At 30.8% G+C, this 20,471-nt stretch overlaps 3 protein-coding genes across 6 annotated transcripts; all 3 read left to right on the top strand.

The window, feature by feature from the left end:
• Positions 1-8,967: 8,967 nt before the first annotated feature.
• On the top strand, positions 8,968-15,406 carry LOC107014841 (serine/arginine-rich splicing factor SR34A). Of its 4 annotated transcripts, XM_015214947.2 has the most exons (14): positions 8,968-9,125; positions 10,594-10,960; positions 11,105-11,222; positions 11,965-12,030; positions 12,183-12,257; positions 12,361-12,481; positions 12,597-12,643; positions 12,723-12,780; positions 13,477-13,526; positions 13,842-13,898; positions 14,431-14,528; positions 14,613-14,686; positions 14,807-14,943; positions 15,101-15,406. In XM_015214947.2, exons 3-14 carry the CDS (start codon positions 11,136-11,138, stop codon positions 15,119-15,121), a joined length of 891 nt encoding a protein of 296 aa, XP_015070433.1. In that variant the 5' UTR covers positions 8,968-9,125; positions 10,594-10,960; positions 11,105-11,135; the 3' UTR covers positions 15,122-15,406. The 4 variants fall into 4 exon arrangements, with proteins under 4 accessions (XP_015070433.1, XP_027771469.1, XP_015070435.1 ...); XM_027915668.1 differs by lacking the exon at positions 10,594-10,960 and having other exon boundaries at positions 14,613-14,684; positions 14,829-14,943; XM_015214949.2 differs by lacking the exon at positions 10,594-10,960 and having other exon boundaries at positions 14,613-14,684; positions 14,811-14,943.
• A 1,002-nt stretch (positions 15,407-16,408) lies between these two features.
• LOC107014840 (60S acidic ribosomal protein P1) lies at positions 16,409-17,163 on the top strand. The gene is made up of 3 exons (XM_015214945.2): positions 16,409-16,557; positions 16,645-16,854; positions 16,953-17,163. Exons 1-3 carry the CDS (start codon positions 16,489-16,491, stop codon positions 17,004-17,006), a joined length of 333 nt encoding a protein of 110 aa, XP_015070431.1. The 5' UTR covers positions 16,409-16,488; the 3' UTR covers positions 17,007-17,163.
• A 1,575-nt stretch (positions 17,164-18,738) lies between these two features.
• On the top strand, positions 18,739-19,267 carry LOC107013844. Its single transcript, XM_015213723.2, has one exon. It carries the CDS (start codon positions 18,872-18,874, stop codon positions 19,142-19,144), a length of 273 nt encoding a protein of 90 aa, XP_015069209.1. The 5' UTR covers positions 18,739-18,871; the 3' UTR covers positions 19,145-19,267.
• The last annotated feature ends 1,204 nt before the right edge of the window (positions 19,268-20,471 follow it).

Here is a 20,471-nt window from a genome sequence, read left to right as displayed (position 1 = left end):
TTGTACAGAAATGGTCAGTTAGGATGCCAGCTGGCATAGACAGTTATAACCAACTTTAGGATCAGTTAGTTTGTTAATTAACGATAATTAGGAGTAGTTAATTGAGTTAGATATTTTACTTCTTAAGTCGGCTAGATAAGTATAAATAGATAGAAGCATTGTGTTGTACTTAGTTTTGATAAATGAATACTCTCGCATTTTACTATCGATTTTCCTTTTCTTTTCTTCCAATCAAGCTTCGTCTTCCATTCATAATTATTGTTATAACATGGTATCAGAGCCAATAATGGCAATCATACATTCATTGATTGTTGAATTCTCTTTGTTCTGTAATTTCTTGTTGATTATGTGTACTCTTCATTACCGGTGGTTGGGGGTGAATCATCGAATGGTGTCACTGAATCGGGATCAAAAAATGCCTGAATTTCAAGGCCAATCTTCGATTCTTTTGATCCTTTATTTTTACAGAGTTCTACTATTTCTGGTGTAAACTTAACCCATTATATTCTCACTGGAGTAGAGAATTATACTCTCTGGAGTAAATGAATGAAAATTGCGTTGTTAGGGAAGAATAAAATTGATTTCGTGGATGACACCTGCAGGAATGATATGCATGAAGGTTAGATGGACCATCAATGAAAGTGTATAAATGTAGTTGTTCTTTCATGGATCATGTGCATTGCATCAAATGATCAGATTGATGGCATTGTGTATTCATCAAATGCTCACAAAGTATGGGCAGATCTCAACGAGCGATTTGATAAGGTGAATACCACCAAGATCTATCATATTTCCAAAGGAATTGCGACACTCGTTCAACATACTTCTAGATCCTAAAGTTGGTTATAACTACCCTTATCATCTGTCATCCCAACTAACCATTTCTGTACAATTTTTTACTCTCAACACCCCCTCGAGTTAAAGGTTGAAAAACATCTATTAACCTTTACTTATCCAATATGTAGTGATGTTGTTGGCCTCCTAGAACTTTAGTCAAAATGTCAGCATTGCCTTGATTAATTCCTTTTGTATCTTTTTCCTCACGAAGTGGCAAGTCTATCTCTATGTGTTTTATCCTTTCAAGTAATATACGATTTCCAACAATCTTATATAATAGCTTTATCACAAAACAGTTTCACAAGTATATTTACCTTCATATTCATTTTTTTCAAAATACCTGCAAGCCAAATTAAATGATTTCAGCAATAGGCTTCTATACTCAGTTCTGATGTACTTCTAGACACATCTCATATTTCTTTGATCTCCAAGAGTTTTCTAACTTCACACAGTAGCCAGTCACAAATTTCCTTGTTACTACACAAGATGTCCAATTAGAATTACAGAAGGTTGTTAGTGTGTCATCCTTGTCACTACTCAGCAAAATTTCCAAGTCAAAATTCCCTTTAAGATATCTTACTACATGATGTGCTCCTTCCAGATGAGGCTGATTTGAATCATGCAAAAATTAACTCATAGCTAGATAGAGTAACCTCCCTACTAATCTTTGGAAAGTACTTTTATCCATCAATCATGGATCATCATTAATTTCTATCTGCAAGTACTTATCATAATCAATGGTGATGTATTTCATATGTTGCTCTGTCAACAACAGGCTTAGCTCCTGTGAATTCTCATTCTGAAATTAACTCCACTATATATATTTTTTTGTATCATGAGTATTCCTATACTAGACCTTAAAAACTCTATTCTTATGAAGTATCACAATTCTCCCAAATCCTTAATTTTGAAGTTCTGCTGCAATGTTTTCTATGATTCCTTGATAAGATGTATATAATTTTCAATGATTAATAAGTCATTCTACATATATAAGTATCATCAAAATTTTCTGACCAATTTTCTTGGTGAACAATGAATAATCATATTTACTCTGTTGGAAGCTGGAGTTGATTAATGCAGTGATAAGTTTTATATTCCACTAATTTTTCCATAGCCTATATGTTTTAAAAAAACTATCTAATTTTAGAAAATTACAATTCAATCACAAAAAAAATAAAAAATAAAATAAAGAAAATAGTAACTACGTCAAAATCATTCTCATGCAAAAACTTGATTTTTTTTTGTTTACTTTCATTTTCTAAAATATCTATTGTTTAGCCTAAAGTCACTCTAATTTTTAAATTTTTATTTTTACATTTTAAATCACCATAGCCACAAAATTATCAATATGGCCCACGTGAGAATATCGAAGGTAAATGAAATCATTTACATGTGATTATATTAATTAATTATTAAGACAAACAATAAACGTGACTCTATGTAAGTTTGCTCTTGTTTTGTGAATTTGTGTGTTCCCATTTGAAGCAACTTGTGAAATCCTAATTAATATAAACAATATCTAACTCATGAATGCTCGTTTAGAGTACTAATGAAATATGATACTCACTTATTTTATTTTATGCAATTATTAAAAAATCTTATTTATATTAATTAGTCTACTGGGTAAACATATTTTGTTCAAACTTTAAAATTCATATTAACTATAATGGTAAAATAAAAATAAAAAAATAATTTAATAAATGATCAAATAATATAGGACAAATAAATCCACATTTAACGCTAAAGCAAGTTACAAACTTCTTTTCTTCTTAATTATCAATATTCTTCTATGGAGTTCATTTATTTATTAGAAAAACAAGTAAAGAAGATTGATTTCTTTTTATCATATAAGCCTCGTCAACGATGAACCAACAGAACAAGTGATCATAATATATTTAAAAATTTAATTCACAATTTCTTATCTCCTGATATATATTGGGTGAAACTTTGTTAAATATTTTACTATTTTGAAATCAATTTTTTTTTAAAAAAAATAGCTTGATAAACAAATTATTAATTATATTAAATAATTGCTACATATCGCTTAAAGATGCTCGTAATAAAAGTAGCAATAACAATAAAGCGAAATAAATACGGAATAAAGCAAGTTTTATTTTTTATGGGACCTCTAACTTTATGCAATGCGATTGAAATTTAGTGTGGATTCGGGTACGGGTGCATGGTGCCGGTTGCAAAGTTGCAATTTTTCAAAACTCACTCTCAAAATATATCTTGTGTGTTTTCTATTATTAGTTCAGTAAATGTACAAAAATATAATTTTATATTATATATATAATTTTAATTTTGTATCAATATGATGTATTATTTTAATTTTCATATCAATCTAAATATGTTCTACGTAGCCAAACAAAACATTAATTTGTGGATCGGATCCGCTGAGGTCTAGCCCGGATTTTGTTGTCTGTTTCTTTAATTTCTCTTTAACATTAATAATAATAAATATGTCTTTGGTCCATTTTCTAAACCTATTTTCCGAAGAATATTTTAAGTATTTAAGATTTATTTACATAAAAAAAAACAATTTTATATAACTTACACTCGCAATATATTTTTTTCTATGTAAGGTTCAGTGGACCATCATTAATTTATTTATTATAATTCCACCCTTCTCATAATTGTTTGATAAATTAAATAGCGTACGTAGAGCCAAACTAATTTTGATGGTTTAGAAAGGGTGTGTTAGGTTAAGTAAGACTTTATGCAAAGCTTATAATTTAATTAACAGGGTCATTAATTTAATTTAATTCTTTCCGTTTCAAAAAGAATGATCTTCTTTCTTTTTTAATCTGTTTCAAAAAGAATTATCTTTTTTTTGCAACATTTCAAAATCAGTTTTTCACTTGACATCTTTAAGGACACAAGATTAATAGGTAATTTTGACATTTAACTCAACTTTAATTTAGAATCACAAGATAAAAATATTTTCTTTATATTCTTAAATTCTGTGTTAAGTCAAACCAAGTTATTTTTTGTGAAACAGTGAAAGTAACCTAATCGAAAAAAGATGCAAATAATCAGAATAATAACAAGAGTAGTTTTCTCATCCCAATTATAATTTTGTCTGTAGTTTGGCGTGCACTAAAGCACGATTATTGCATGCACCAATACTCTTTATTATGAAGGATCCACCAAACCCTCCAATAATCAGTCATATATCCTAGCATTAATATTATTATAATATTATTTTAATTTTTAGTGATTTGACATATCGAATATTTTTCTTAATTAAAAGTATATTTTATTAAATTAATTTTATTAATACTGTATTTGAAGCTTCAATATTAAAAGTAGTATTGAAGAAAAAATAATTCTCGATTAGCGAATATAAATAAGTACTAACTAAATTACAGTTGGCTCGTGTACAAAAAATAATTTAGAGGTATATTTTTTTTACAAAACTTTATTAATACTTATTTTGGAACTATAAATATTTAGAGATACATTCTTTTACAAAAAATAATTCTCTTAATTTGCTAAATTAAATTAGTAAGATCGAAATATTTAATTTTGATATAAAAGCTAGGAAAATGGAACAGAGCAAGTAAAAAATAAATATACTATTGATATCTAAATCGTTTCATAAGTCCTTTGTAAACTACTCATCATTAATATATATGAGCATTATGATTAAATATGTTTACTTTTATTATTGTTTTTAATAAGAGTATAAAATCTATTAAGAACAATTAAAAATGAGTGAAGATAGTTATATAAATAACTGTATAGTCATTTTAATGCAATACTAAAAGATTTAAAATTAGTGCTAGATAAATTTGTTGTTAAACAACAAAATGCATAGTTAATTTAAGCATATTAATTGACATAGCTATACGTAAAAAATAAAATTCTTAACTACTTTTAATTAATTTTTTGAGTGATGGTTTGTACTTTTGTTAATGTTCATAATAATTTAACGAGCCAAAAATGGCTTTATTGGGGATTACGCAGCAACATGAGAGGGAAATCATCAAAATATTGCACCAAACACGGAAGAACTCATGCATATAAATATGGCGATACCTGATATTTGGTACATAATTTTAATAGCTCGTTAAGAAAAACACTCTTTATTTGAAGGAATTTTTAATTTAAGACTCAAATATATACAGTATCGAAAAATTAAGAGTGGAGAAACGTCATACTTAATGGTTTAAAGAGGTCATTTAGTCATAAACAATAATATTTAGAAAGATATGTCGAAATATAAAATTGTTAATAAAATAATAGCAAGTCGTCAAAGTATAATTTTTAAAGACAAGCATATTTTTATTACTTAATCCATGTATATAAAATATATTTCATATTATATTGTAGTACTCACTGTTTTTTTTTTTATTTTAAAGTCAACATCACCAACAAGAATAAATAGGAGACAATTTGTCAACGCATTTTATGCCTCCAATGATATAAAATCTTATTGATTTTGTATAGCAAGATTTTGTGTGAGAGAGACAACTTTTTATATGCATCTATGAACACCATAAATAAACTCACCAGTACTCATATTAAACACACTTAAATATAGTTAGAATTTTCTTTTAAAGAACTTTTATTTCTTATCTCTTTACACTTTTTGTCTATTTTCTTACTTATAAGTATAATTATTATAATATATTATTTTTTGCTTAGTTTTATAATATGATCCAATTTTTGTATACATAGAATTTCCTCCACTCTACATGTATAAGAAGGAAGGCCCAAACAAGTAGGATTGTTTGATGGACTATGGATTTACTTGGAAGTTTATTGGGCTTGTATTATCTGCTTAAAATGGGCCAGTTTTTTCCATAATATTTCCAAGGAAATTCTTTTATAAATATACAATAGAGTAGTTTAAATTGCACTAAATATAATCAAGTTTATATTTATACAATAAATAGTTTAACATTAGTGATACACACAATAAAATTATTTTTGACCACATGGTTAATGTATATGTAGTATATTGATACGATATATAATGTATCAATATTGTTTAAATAATGTATACTCGTGTATAAATTATGCATAACTATATGTCATATATGTAATACATCTATATACATTGCTGATACGATAAAGTATATATTGAAAGTTAACTCTTCTTTTTTTCAGTTGCAACTAACTCAAATCTCCTCTAAACAGTCACAAATTAGATACAGTCTCCTCTCGATATTTCAATTTTTTAAAAGTATATTATTCAATCAAAAGATTCACGTTTGTGACAAATCTACCTCGTGATATACTTGTTAATTATGCATGTTGTGAACACTATAAAATCATGAATCTGTAATTTTTTATAAAAGTAATTTCATGATAATCAGCTCATGTACATTTCATTAAAAGATAAACCATTATGTCAAGAAGTTAATTATCACTAAATAAAGCAAAAATTATCATTATTGTACTGCACCACTAGAGATGAGTTCCATGGAGTAATTTATTTGCAAACTCTTTAGTGCCATCTAGATAATCTAAAAAAATCTTTTACGGAATATAAAAAAGATAACATTTTTGAAAAAGTTAAAAGAATCACATGAAATATGGGCTAAGGGTAGAGACAAAAAAAAAACAAATAAGACTACATGAATAATGAACTAATAATTGGGCTAAGTTTGATTAGTATAGTGAGCATTGAGTAGTAAACTAATAATTTAACTAATTTTGTTTAGTAAGATGATCTAATTATCATTCTTTTTTTGTTTTTGTTTAATCAATTCTGAATGGAGATGTGTGTAGGAGATTTTGGTTAGTAAGTGTTTAATAGTACACCAATTTGCTTCTGAGGTGTTTTAGCTTGTATTAGTAATGATGGTTTTAATTGTGCTACTATTAATTACGTTGAAATCATTCTTATACATAATTATTCAATATAGTTGTGTTTCTAAAAAAAATACTTACATAAGTTCATTCGCAAATATAGTGAATATATGTGGAGAAAGTGTTTTAAAAGACAATTGTGTGTTTAATCATATTTATGCATGAATTGAAAATTCACGTATGGTTAAAGGGCAAAAACCATAAATTTTATTAGTTTAAGATCTAATTATGTGTATTTTCGTGAGTTTTTAAAATTATTATTTGTACTAAATTTCAATATTCAAATCATGTATCTGGCGCATTTAAATATACGTATTTTGGATAATGAGATTAATTTTTTATGTAATTTATTTTAGATACATTCTATCCAACTAGATATACATATACCTAAGATACATTAATTCTCTCATTCTTCCTTTTCTATCTCGCTTGACTCTCTCCTCTCTTGCTCGCCCTTCTTACTCGTCACTCTTCCCATGTATCCGTATTTTATAGTGCATGTTACTTATACATTGATATAAAAGTATTAATTACTAAGATCCTATAAAATTATTTCAAACTTTAGAAAAAAATTATTAAGTATGATAGGAATGTTTGTATATTTCTTTTTATTCAATCTTTAATCCCATGATTTGTCATGTAGTTGTACAAGACATAATAAAATAAATGGATTATTTGCTAGTGTATATAAGAATAAAGTTGAATAAAGTGCATTAGTAGTAGTGATATATATTACTAATGTTGATATTAGTTATGACTGGACCATTTACTAATATATTGTTTGTTTTGATGTATTAAAAATAATATGAAAAGTAATTATTGGTTACACATATACCGTCCATAATACAACGAAAAGAATGTGTAAAAGATTTTGAGAGACAATTATATATTTAACCATGCTTGTACATTCATCATAAACTCTTGCGTAACTGACACAATTCATTATGTACTCTATCTGTTCAACGATAGTCGTGCACTATTGACTTGACACACCCCTGAAGAAACTATGAATAGAAAGACAATTTTTACTATACCATCATTTGAATATAATAACTTGAAAAAATGTTATAGGAAAATAATTATAATTGATGATAAGAATAAATTAGAAACTGTATGTAAAGTGATTCAAGGATTATATAAAGTGGAAAAGTATAGCGACATCTATTTTTAGTACAGTGAACAAGTATTGTTGAAGGGAGAAATTATTAATTATGCATAACATATTACTGAATAAAGTACACAAAAAGTGAAAATTATACCCAAACAAAATATTTAAAATACACAAAGCTAATCCATGCATTATTTTTATAATACATCCTACCAAATGACGTGTGTATTGGTCGATTCAATTCGATTTTATGTATTATCAGTTTGATTTTATCGATTTTAGATATGCTAAAACCAATTTCGATTTACGATTTATCAGTTTTGATCCTTAACGGCTCAGTATTCGATTTAACCAATAAAAAATGCTTGTAAAACAAATATGACTTCTTTAACAATTTGATTCAACAAGAAAATAATGTAACTTTGCAAATGCTCATAAAATATAAACAATAACAACTAACAAGAAAAGATTATACAAGTGTAACACAAAGAGAAATTAAGAGGAAAGAAATTTACTTTAGATTTTGACGTTTTGTATAATGTAAAGTTGTCCATTCAAAATCACTGTGAAGAGTAAATTGAAGGCTAAATGACAAAGATAGTAACTATTCCCTTGTCCTAATTATTTGTCCATTTTTTATTTTATAGTTATCCCTAATTACTTATCCATTTTGACAAATCAAGAATGAACAATTTTTTTTTATCTATCCCTCAATAAAATGACTAATTAATTTGAAAAATGTAATTTTTTTATCCACTTCATAATTAAAAGGGATAAAATGATAAATTCATTTTGTCATTAATTATTTTCTTAATATGTGTGTCATTTCTAAACTGGACAACTAAATAATAAAGGAGAGAGTACTAACTAGTCATGCATTGATATTAATATTTAATATTATATGTACGATAAAGTAATAAATTACTGTAGTTTTATGAGTTATTAATTTATCAAATAATTCAATATTCAAAAATCAAAATCATAAATCAATATTTTTTTATTAAACCATTAAAAAATTGTTAATCTAATAACACAATAATAACCAATCAATAATATATTATTTTAATTTTAATTTATCGATCAATTTGATTTTTGCCCGTAAACACTCAGAGGAAACTGAGATTCCAAAAGGGAACTTGTGTAAATAAATCAAAGCTGATGGGTTAAAAAAAGCTAAAATAAAAATCAAGGGGAACAGATCCTACTCTGTTGGGTTTTATAGCCAGAAAAAAGCCCTAAAATTAAGAACTCTCTGGAAGAAGTGCAGCACAGCACCAGGAGAGAGAACTCGACAAGAACCGGAGAAGAAGTTGAACACCAATTTCATCTGAATTTCGCCGAGCCCTAATTGAAATTCCAGGTAATATTTAGCAGATATTTTCTCACAGCTCTGTTCTAAGATAAGGGCACATTTGTTAATTTCTGAGAAGGGTCGAGGGTGGAAGAAACCCTAGTTACGCATCTGTAAAAATCTTACCGAATTTAGCTATTTATGTATTTTCTGGATGTTCTGTGCTGCGAATTGATCGTTTTCTGTTTGTGGCAGAATGGGTTCATTTCGTAATCCCAGGGTTTGTTTTAGCCTGGGTGTTGCTTCTCATTGTTCGTTGGCTTTTGCTAGAAAAGATCGAACTTTTATGGGTCATATTTGTGATGTTTTTTGTGTTACATAACAGTGTGATAGTTTTTTTTTATCAGTGAAATTCTTACTTCAATAGCGTTTTTCCCTTCAGAGAGCTGCAACCATCATATCTGGAAGAAAATACTAACAATAGTGGAATAAAAAGATGAATTTCTAATCCTGTAATAAGAAAATTGGGTATGCTTGGTATGGCAGAGAATATTTTATGGAATAGTTTTTTTACTCATTGAATCGTTCTCCAATGTTTATTTCCTCAATGGTTGAAAATTCACCACCAAAAAGGTGAAAACAACTTACGTCATTTTCCATTACGAATATTCTGAATCTCACTCTGTATCACTTGATTCATCCAACACATAAGGTTCGTTGTCAACTTTAATATACAAATATCTCAGCAAAATACCATCCTCCATCTTTTATGATTGCCGGGGTGGAGCCACATTACAGTTGACGGGTTTGGTAGGTTTGGCCCACATCATGTACTTTATATTCAAATTTTCTTTTAATATGTATGCATTATTTATCTAGCCTTGGTGGACAGAGTTACCGGTACCTGTTACTTGTTGCTGGTGGGGGTGGCAGGTATCCATGGAATTAGTCGAGGTGCGAGAAAGCTGGCCAGGACACCATGTTCATCAAAAAGAAAATAAATTTATCCCGATTCCATTCTCTTCCTTCTCAAAATAAATAAATAATTTATCTAGAACCCTTTTAGAAGATGCGGATGCCTTTTCTAAAATTCAGAATCTATTAATTCAATCCTAGCGCGTTTAATGATCGCCATATGATCCTGTTTTTAATCCAACCATATATTGAAAAACTATTTGGACAATGATCTGCCAAAGTAAATTCTTTTTTGCTGAAAATATGCTGCTTCATATCCAATTCGCATCTTTGTAGTCTCCACAGTTCAAAGTTCAAACAATGTTTTACTGACCATTGGTGACCTAAAAATCTTTTTTTTTTGAGAATTGGTGACTTAGAGATCTTATCGAATCTTAGGTTAAGGGAAATAACATCAGTTGCACTAAACTGGTTTTATGTTAACTTAAACCGGAAAGGTATATATTGCATGCCTTGTAGGATAATTTCTCAGTGATCTTTAAAATAATTAAGAAAAGGGAAAATGCATTAGTATGTCGCGATCTCACCTCATCTTATGACATAAATGCTTTCTTTATGATAGATTTCAAGCGCTTGGAACAAAAATGAGCTTTGGAATCATACATAGGGATGTATTTGGGGGAGTGGGACAAGTCAGGGTGGAGTATTTGGGTTTTATGTATAGTTGGAGGTTCTTCCTCACTCTCAGAAGAGCTATCATCTGCAAAAATTTTGAGTGGATGAGGAGATCAAATATTAGTTCAAATAATTTTTGCTTGTGGAGCATCTTGGAGCATATGAGCAATGGAGCTTGTGGAGCATTAGCTTAACTTGGGATATTTCTCTTGGTTTCATAATTTTTCTGTTTGAATCTATAATTTTGGAGCATCATGGAGCATTTGAGCAATGGAGCTTGTGGAGTACAGCTCAATTGAAGGATTGCTCTCTTGGTTTGCTTCAGAATTTTTCTGCTCGATTCTGTTATCATCAAGTCAAATACAGAATGATATAAATTTATCCATAATTGTTTAATTATTTCTCTTCAGTGTTTAGTGGAATCATGAAAATTGTTTATAAGTTACATCTGCTTGCAGTTTTCTGTGAATCCTCCCTTCATTGCTGAGAATGAGTGGCCGCTTTTCACGCTCAATCTATGTTGGCAACCTACCAGCAGATATAAAGGAACTGGAAGTTGAAGATCTATTCTACAAGGTCTGTCACATTCACTTATTTAAACACTTAGCTGCAAAGGCTTATTTTCTTGTGGAGAAGTTAGTTATTATCAATTGTAATTAGCTCCTAGGGCTCTGGATTCAACCTTCGATGCATAAGTTATACTTGTAAACAACAAAAAAACAACAGCCTCACATCATTATCAAAAAAACAACAAACAGCCTCACCCGAGATTATATTGCAGATGAATGCATTCCTAGATATGCTTGTTCCCTGAGTTTCATTACAATGCCATCTGTATAGTGGATTTTTTTGATTTGCCTCTTATATGTGAAATTTTAGAACAAGAAAGCCTAAGTGTAGTTTCATAAGAGAATCTGTTGAAGTACTAGTATCAATATTAGGTTGTGGTTGAAAACAAAGTTTGATGGTGAGGGAGGCTTCTTCTCTGGTATCGTGCACTGCATGCTCCTTGCCTCTTATTTTTCCTATTTTAGATTCAGTCTTTCTTCCATTCTTGCTACTCTAGGCTTTAGGCAGTGGTGCTCAATACCACTAGTATTCTGTTTACCCGATTGAGGAGAGTAAACAGTTGGGAGGCATCGATTTGGAAGCATTCAGCCTTGAAATGTAGAGTTGGTTTAGCATACATTCTTGCAAACACTATATCCTGAGATTCCTTTTAAAAGAAACACTGTATCCTAAGATTTGTTGTAAAAGAAACACTCTATCCTAAGCTTAAAAAGTGCTTACTGTTTATAAATTCTCTCCTGTATTGCAGTATGGTCGTATATTGGACATTGAGTTGAAGATTCCACCTCGCCCTCCTTGCTACTGTTTTGTGGAGGTATATTTATTTAGCATATTTACATGGATATAGTTTTCTGTAGTTTGAAGTTTGACCTTCTGCTGTTGGTTACTTTTTTTTTTGCCTTTCTATTGTCAATTGCTGCTTCTGTGTGCTGATTATCTCTAATTTCCCTTCTCCGTATTCTTTAGTTTGAAAGTTCTCGAGATGCTGAAGATGCCATCAGGGGTAGGGATGGCTACAACTTTGATGGCTGTAGGCTGAGGGTAAGAACAATTTCCATCTTGATTCTCTCATATTCATAGATACACAGATCTATGTAGGACATATGATCTTCCATGTGGTTGACATTTTAGATGCATGATATAGGTTGAGCTTGCTCATGGAGGAAGAGGGCCATCATCTTCAAGTGATCGCAGAGGCAGTTATGGCAGCGGTGGCGGTGGAGGTGGAGGGCGCCATGGCATTTCTCGGCATTCTGATTACCGAGGTTCCACTATAACTTATTTGAATGTCTCGTGAAGTTCCTTGTCTTGATTGCTGTAGATGTAATTGTCCCTGATCATATAGATGTCTCTTGACTTTTTCTTGTCATCTCTATACAGTTATTATTCGAGGTCTTCCATCTTCTGCTTCTTGGCAAGATTTGAAGGTAAGTGAAGTGGGCAGGATATCCCCTATCTTGGTTTGTATCTGTAGCAATTGCAGTAACCTGGTGGAAAATATGTCAGGATCATATGCGGAAAGCTGGTGATGTGTGCTTTGCTGAGGTTTCTCGTGACAGTGAAGGTGTGACCTAGTCTTACATCTTGAAGACATATCTAATAGGATCCTTTTACTTGTGAATTTTAAACAATACTCTAGAATACTGGAATCGTGGTGAAAAAATTGCATGTATGTTAAGATCAGAAAATTTCCCAAGAATTTAAGTGCAACTAAAGTGTGGTGTTTTTATCAAGGAGGGATGGAGGACAACTAATTATACTTGCAATTTAAGAAAACAAAGTGCTACAGAGAGACCAGAATTGATTATGTGAATAGAAGAATTGGAAAATATAAATTAGTGCTCAGAGTAAGAATTTCACCATTTGAAGACCATAGTAAATTTCTAATTCAAATGCATATTAGCTCTAATTTCTTCAGATTTAGTGTGGAGTTCTCTTAATGTTAAATTTTGATTTCTTATTCCTAATTACTATGTTATTCATTCATAAAATGGTTCTTTAATGATTAATATATCACTTTGCCAACTCTAGTAGTCTTTCCCTCTTTGGGACAGTGCACGGCTGTAATGAGGTGTACATCTTAACACATTGGCGCTTCTTAGCAAAGCTCTGAGACGGCTAGGTTGAGACCATGCTTCAATTCGCTTGTCTTTGTGGCCTTTATTGTGCCTTGAGCAAACGTTTGAGAAAAGCTGGAGTTCTGTTCTTGTGCTAACTCTTTGATTATGTCTGTAATTCTAAATTTTCTTGTCCATATCAGGAACCTTTGGCTTGGTGGACTACACAAATTATGAAGACATGAAATATGCTGTAAGTTTCTTATCTGCCTCATCATCTAATGGGTTTTAAACTCAATATTGCTATCTTCTTTTCATTGAGGAGTTCGACCCTTTATCATGATGGAGTTTACTGAATTTTTGAGTTCCTTGGTTCATTAACCATTGGAAGGATGGTTTTTTGTCGTTATTTTTATTAATATCCTCTGCAAGTAATTCTTGTGTTTTGCTAGTTCCATTATTCATGAACGTTTAATCTGCAACTCCCTTGATGGTGGTTGTTTTTTATTTCATTTATCCCTTTGGAGAAGGACCAAGCTTGTGGTTAACATGTTTTCTTTTCGTTCAGATAAGAAAACTTGATGATACTGAGTTCAGGAATCCTTGGACAAGAACCTACATCCGGGTATTGTTATTTTTTTTATTTACACTAGATTTTTTTTGTTTCTTCCTTCAATCTGAATTCTCGGAAAGACTTTAATTTTAAGTTGATGCTTAATCTCTCAGCGTATTCATGGGGTATGGTGGTGATTTCCTGATTTGATGGTTTATAATACTCTCTTAGTTCAACTTGTCTGTCTTCATATCATTTTAGTCAGTTCAAAAAAGAATGTCTCTTTTCTAATTTTTAACTCTTTGATTTAAACATCCAACGTGGCTTGTTGAAGGCCACAGATTAAAGGTCATTTTGGGACATCATACATATATTTTGTTTAAGGGCGCGTGATTCAGAAGACTTATGTACTTCCTTAAACTTCATGCCAAATCTAATTAAGTTAAACAAATTGAAACAGAGAGAGTATCGGATATCTAGAATTTTTACGATACAATTATTCAGTGAGCGTGTGTACTCGAGTTAGTAGTAGTAGGAATTTTCGTACTTACAATGTATTTTTGCGTTGATGCTCATTTCAATTTTCTGTTCTCTTCATATATAGGTGAGAGAATACAAGGGCAGCCCTTCAAGAAGTCGTAGCCGCAGCAGAAGTAGGAGCAGGAGCAGGAGCAGGAGCAGGACTCCAAGGAAGAGTAGGAGGTAGATTAAGTTGCAGATAATAAATGAACTCGTTTATGTACATTCCTTTGTCTCTTGATGTTTTACTACTGGGTGTTTGTTCAGATCACCTGCCCGTTCAATTTCAAGATCACCACCGCCAAAGTCTAGATCTGCATCTCCTGTAAAGTCGACCAGGTATATGACATTGCATATTACTTGAAATTTGTATTTTTTTGGTAGGTACTAATATAGCCTTTTGTTTTCTATTTTCAATTTATCTTCAAGGCTTTTTTAACACTTGAACTCATAATCTGCATCCAGGTCCAGGTCCAGGTCCAGGTCCAGGTCCAGGTCCAGGTCATTGTCCAGATCAATGTCAAGGTCGAGGTCGAGGTCGAGATCTAGATCGAAATCTAGGTCACCGTCAAGGTCCAGATCGGCATCACCACAGCAGGTTAAGGCTACTTTTTTTTGTATTTAATTAATGTTTCATTTGCCTCTGGATGATCACTTCTGTTTTTGTTAGTCTTGTTGCAAATGGTCCTGATCAGAAATTTGGATGCTTCATTTTTGAACTTCTCTAATGTTTGCATATTATGTTCTTTTTTCAGGCACGATCAAACAGTGGCTAATGCTGCCGCGAAATTTGTTTCGTGGTATTCTCCTCCTCTTGAAAGGAGAATCTGAAACTCTATGTTCTTAGTTTGATAGGGAGTCTGCTATGGACTAGAGCTGTATTAAAGACTGGAACCTTTGGAGGTCTGTCCTAGTAATGTGTTGTTTTATCTGTGAGAGCTGCAGTATCTCGGCTGTCATTAGTTATTGGCCAATCAAACATGTAGACTTTTGCACAGTGGTTTTTAACTTAGTTCCGACCGACTATATTAAAAATTAGCGTGTTGAGACAGTTGCTTTCATTTGTTGTCGATGTGATGCTGTGTTTGATCGTCTCTTCTTGCACTTGGTATTTATTTGTTTAAGCTTTTGATATTCCCAGTCAAAATACCTCGCCAAAACGTAAATATATTCTCTTCTGATCAGTCTTTAACTACAAAAAATCTAATAACTCGGTGCACAAAATACTCTGCGTTATGTAGATTGTAGGCATTAATCTGATCTCTCAACTGTTAATGAAATTTTATCGTGAAAAGTTGATTCGCTAGGGTTAAAGTGGTAGCTAGTTAGTATAATTAAGGTCTTTCAATGAAATGAGAGAACTATTGGAGTTAATTAGTTTGAATATGTTGGGATAAGTTATGCAACCTGTATTATTCATTACTGATTGTTTGGTTTGTTGTACTAAAAAAGCTATTCATTGCATACTTTCTAAATATAAATTATTTATTTACAAAAATATTGATTGCGTTAGGGTTTGTTCAAAGTAACTTCCATGTTTCAAATTTTATGAACCGTAATCAGCTTAAGAGGCAATTTCGTAAAAAATCTTTGGAACTTGAATTCATCCAAAGTTAGTATTTTCGACTGAATTAAGCTAACATTTGATTCAGTTCATCGAAATAGTAAATAATCATTACTAGGAATAATGTTTTATACGTTAATTCTACTAATTGATTGCATTTTTGTGAATGGCATTTGCTTTACTACTACGTGCAAAATAGTTACATCGCATTTGCTTGATCTAAAGTTTACAGATGATCAACACTTGATATTCTCAACTAAGGATACAAATATAATCTAGCTAAATTTGACACTACACTTCCACAAGTTGGGTAACCAAGTAGCAAAACAAATAAATAAATATGGAAGATAGTAAAAAAAGGTAACACTATGTTTAAAATGTAGCTATTCGTGTGCAAAGCCGTTAGACCCGTAGCACCTGAAATCCGTAACGTACTCCCTCCACCCTAATATTTCGTATCTATTAGTTTTACGGTCCTCTAAATACTAACTTACTTTCTATAATCAAAACTGATATTTTTTTTTTGTTCTAATCTCTTTTTTATTATTCTTAATCAACAAATTCATCAATTGTGCAAAAATGTCAGTTGGGGAACTTGGTTGTACCTATGCTGCTTTACTTCTCTTCGATGATGGAATTCCCATTACTGTAAATAATCATCTTTCATTACCCGCTAATCAATTTTAATTTTATAATAATGTTTCAATTAACATAATGTTTTAATTGTAATTTCAGGCAGAGAAGATTGCTACGGTGGTGAAAGCAGCTAATATTTCAGTGGAGTCTTATTGGCCTAGTCTTTTCGCCAAGCTATTTGAGAAGAGGGATATTGAAGATCTCATTTTGACCGTTGGGACGGGTGGCGGTCCAGCAGTGGCTGTTGCTGCTTCCCCCGTTGGTGGAGGTGGTGGTGGTGCTGCTGCTCCCGCAGCTGAGGAGAAAAAGGTAATAAATTTGTCATAAATGTTATTTATATATTAAATAGTTTTTATTATTCTCTCTGCCTCAATTTATGACGTATTTACTTGATTGTGTGGTTGCAGGAGGAGATGAAGGAGGACAGTGACGAGGATTTGGGATTGAGCTTGTTTGATTAGGAGTTTCTATTTTAATATGCAACATATTTGGCTTTAGGTGTTTTAATTTTCTTACAAGGTTAATTTGCTAATTGCTCATTATTGTGTTGCTATAATTCTTATCAATATTCACGATGGAATGTGTTAATTAGAAATTAAATTTAATCTCTAAATATTACTCTGTGCTATATAGTGTTTGAGTTTGTTACACAGAGACTAACTTAATGTCACATTTCCATGAAAACAAACTATGGAAGGTCAGGATTGAAATCTCAGTAACTACAAAATGCTAGGTGATTCTTCTCTTTGTTACATGTGCTAGTGAGATGAAGCAAATTAACGAATATTTACAATTAAGGTGCGTCGATACTGCTATTCATCATAGGATTTATTGCTAGTATGTAAAACACCATATGAGAGCTATATACCATTTGGAATAATATCATAACTACCCTTAGTTCATCTAATAATATATCACTTTCGTAAATTCACTTTCATGATTGCTTACCTTATATGCACTCTTGGTGATTACAAATTACCCGTACGTTACATTATATCCTGGTTTGAAAGTAACACATATATTAATTAGATTGTTTCTGTATTAATTAGGAGGTGTTTCACGGAAGGTATTTAAGCACGTATTAAATTTTAGTATCATTAATCCATTAATTGGTACAATTTTTCAAAACATGATTGCTTCGAAAGTGTATAGAACTAAAGAAGAATGTGGAGGTTATTTTTAATTACATAAAATTAAATAATGTATAAAAATTAATTTAAACATAATTAATTTCAATATTATTTGTAACTATTTCTTTTTCAATAATACAATTTTTATACGCCTTGTCAAAAATTCCGACGTCTAGATATCGAATAATCACGGTCGAAGAAGATTCCTTCATTCACAACTTGCTAACACACAGCAACGTCAAGATATCGACTCAAAACTCCTTTAAAGTCAATCATGGCTGTTTCAATTCAATAACTTTGACTACAAGAACCCATAAAAAAGTCCATGTATCATTTTAAGATGATATTATTTAAATAAATATCTCTTAAAAATTAAACATTATATTTTAGAAATGTATTACTTTAAAGATCATATTATTTTTGAAATAGTTTTTTTCAAATTGAACAAGCTCCAAACTCAATTTCATTGATCACGTCACTCCCAAACTCCCACCAATATAGAAATGGTCCTTGAGCTTATCCACAACTCTTCATTTCATTTTAAGTTAAATTTTTTTTAAAAGGTATCCAGAAATAACAACTTGTTATATTAAGAGTGTTTAAAAGTAAAATATTTAATTACTTTATATATTATTTATTTATATATATGCTAATTTTTTCTGACGAAGGGTGTCTAATTGAACGCCCTCGTATGTGGCTACGCCACAGCTAATGTCCTATTAAAAAAAAATAATACATCCTTCTCTGTTTTTCACCTAAAATTATGAGATTCAAAACTTCTAAATCATCATGTGAATTCGAATAATATTAAGTATTTTAAAATTATGTAAAATTTAATTTTAATTAATTTCTAAAATTGTGATTGTTATTGGAATTAGGTAATTTCCAGTTAAATCCAGAAGATATATATTAGGTCGTTTGAAAATAAAAAATATAAATGTAGACCCAATTGACACGCGTTAAGTTGATTCGCTGACCCAGTTCAACGAATTAGAGAAACAGTATTCGAAATTTCGTTTTACTTTCCAGATCATTCTTTAATCCACTTCCCCTATATATACTCTGCTTCTGCAACTTCTCTTCTTACAACTCAAGTTTTAATTTAATTCAACATAAACACACTTCTCATATCCAACAAAGCAATACTTTCTTAATTTTCTTGCTATTTGTTAGTAATTTGCAAGTTAGAGGAAACGATGATGATGTCAATTTTCAGTTCCTTTGATGCGCTTTCTGCTGAACTTTTTGGGCAGAAATTGAGTTTTTCTAAGCCTTCTTCAGAACAACAAGGGGTTGGAACTCTTGTATCAGATCAAAAGACCGCCGCTACTTCTTCAACTGGTGTTCTGAAGAAGGCCGGAGAGGCATCACCGCCGCCGTCTTCGCGGCAGCAGCAGCAGCAGAAGAGGCAGAGGTTCGCGCTGGAATTCGACGGCGTTCACTGTTTTGAAACTATTATTCCCTGTTGATTTTTGTTTTTACTGAATTTCCTAGATTGAAAATTTCATTTATTCTTCGTCTAGCCATGATTATTGTCATGTATGATGTAAATTTTGGTGATTGATATATATAATTTATGGATTTTGATATAATCTCTCTTTTTTTCTTTCATAGCTCTGTTTTACATCAGAGTAAAACTCCTTGTCGATGCACACCTAAAATATCTTGATGTCATCATCTGCATACGTATAGAATTAAGTTTTGTTCTTGCTAAACTTTGATATATTTATATTTTTATCCATAATATTCTCAAAAAAATCAAGTTTTTATCATGTTACAAATTTTTTAAAATTAAATAGTTTAGACCAGAAGCAAGCTTGCTTCAATCAATTGAAAAATTTGATAGCCTCCATTTTAGTCTTGTTGTTTAACCGGCATGGGTGTTCGTCCTTAATCAGATGTTTCGATTTGAGCCGTGCTATGTAATGCACTGGTGAAAGATGTCTCCATTCGAGATGTGCTGTGTGATGCACTGATAAAAGTGTTTCATTCTTAATCAAAGGTTTTAATTCGAGCCTTAAGTATAAAAAAATTATATTAAAAACGTCGTTCAAATGGACTCTGCAGAGCGAACTCAAATTTAATTAGAGATTCAATATAGGTTCGAACACGAGAAAATAGGTTTCAAACTTAGTTTGGTTCTCCTATTTAGCGAGTTAATATCTCATATGGTCACTCAATTTTGATTAGTTTACTTAGAAAGTCACTCAACTTTGAATATTTTACTTAAAAAGTCACTCAACTTTGTTTTACCAATTAAAAGTTCAATTATTGATATTCCACTTAGGAAATCACTCAACTAATCATATTTTACTTAAAAAGTCATCTAATTAATTTAAAGGAAAAAAGGTCAAATATGCCTCTAAATTATTTGAAAAGGTCTAGATATACCCTCCGTTTAAAGTTTGGTTCATTCATGTCCTCACCATCCAACTTTTGGTCCAAATATGCCTTTATGGGCGTTACTTGTCATGTTGGATATATCCAACTCATTTTTCATTTCTGCAAATGCCATATGAAATTATCATGTCATTTTGACCTTATCACATGATATTTATATGAAAATGAAAAGATATTCAGACTCATAAACACCTAATCCGACCCATGAATCAACTCCTTTTAAATCACCATCCGTCCCCATTTTTAACAATTTTGTTTAATTTTTATTTTTTCGGTAAATTCCGAAAAAAGTAACTGATTAATAAAAAATATGAAAAAAATATAAAATTAACGCCAAAAATTCACAAATAAATATAATAACCTTAAATTTAACATTTCTATATTTTGTTAAATTTT

This window comes from Solanum pennellii, chromosome 3 (assembly GCF_001406875.1).
Source record: "Solanum pennellii chromosome 3, SPENNV200".
Lineage (NCBI taxonomy): Eukaryota > Viridiplantae > Streptophyta > Magnoliopsida > Solanales > Solanaceae > Solanum > Solanum pennellii.
Note: the sequence above shows the minus strand (reverse complement) of the source record. Positions and strands in the feature narration are given on the sequence as shown.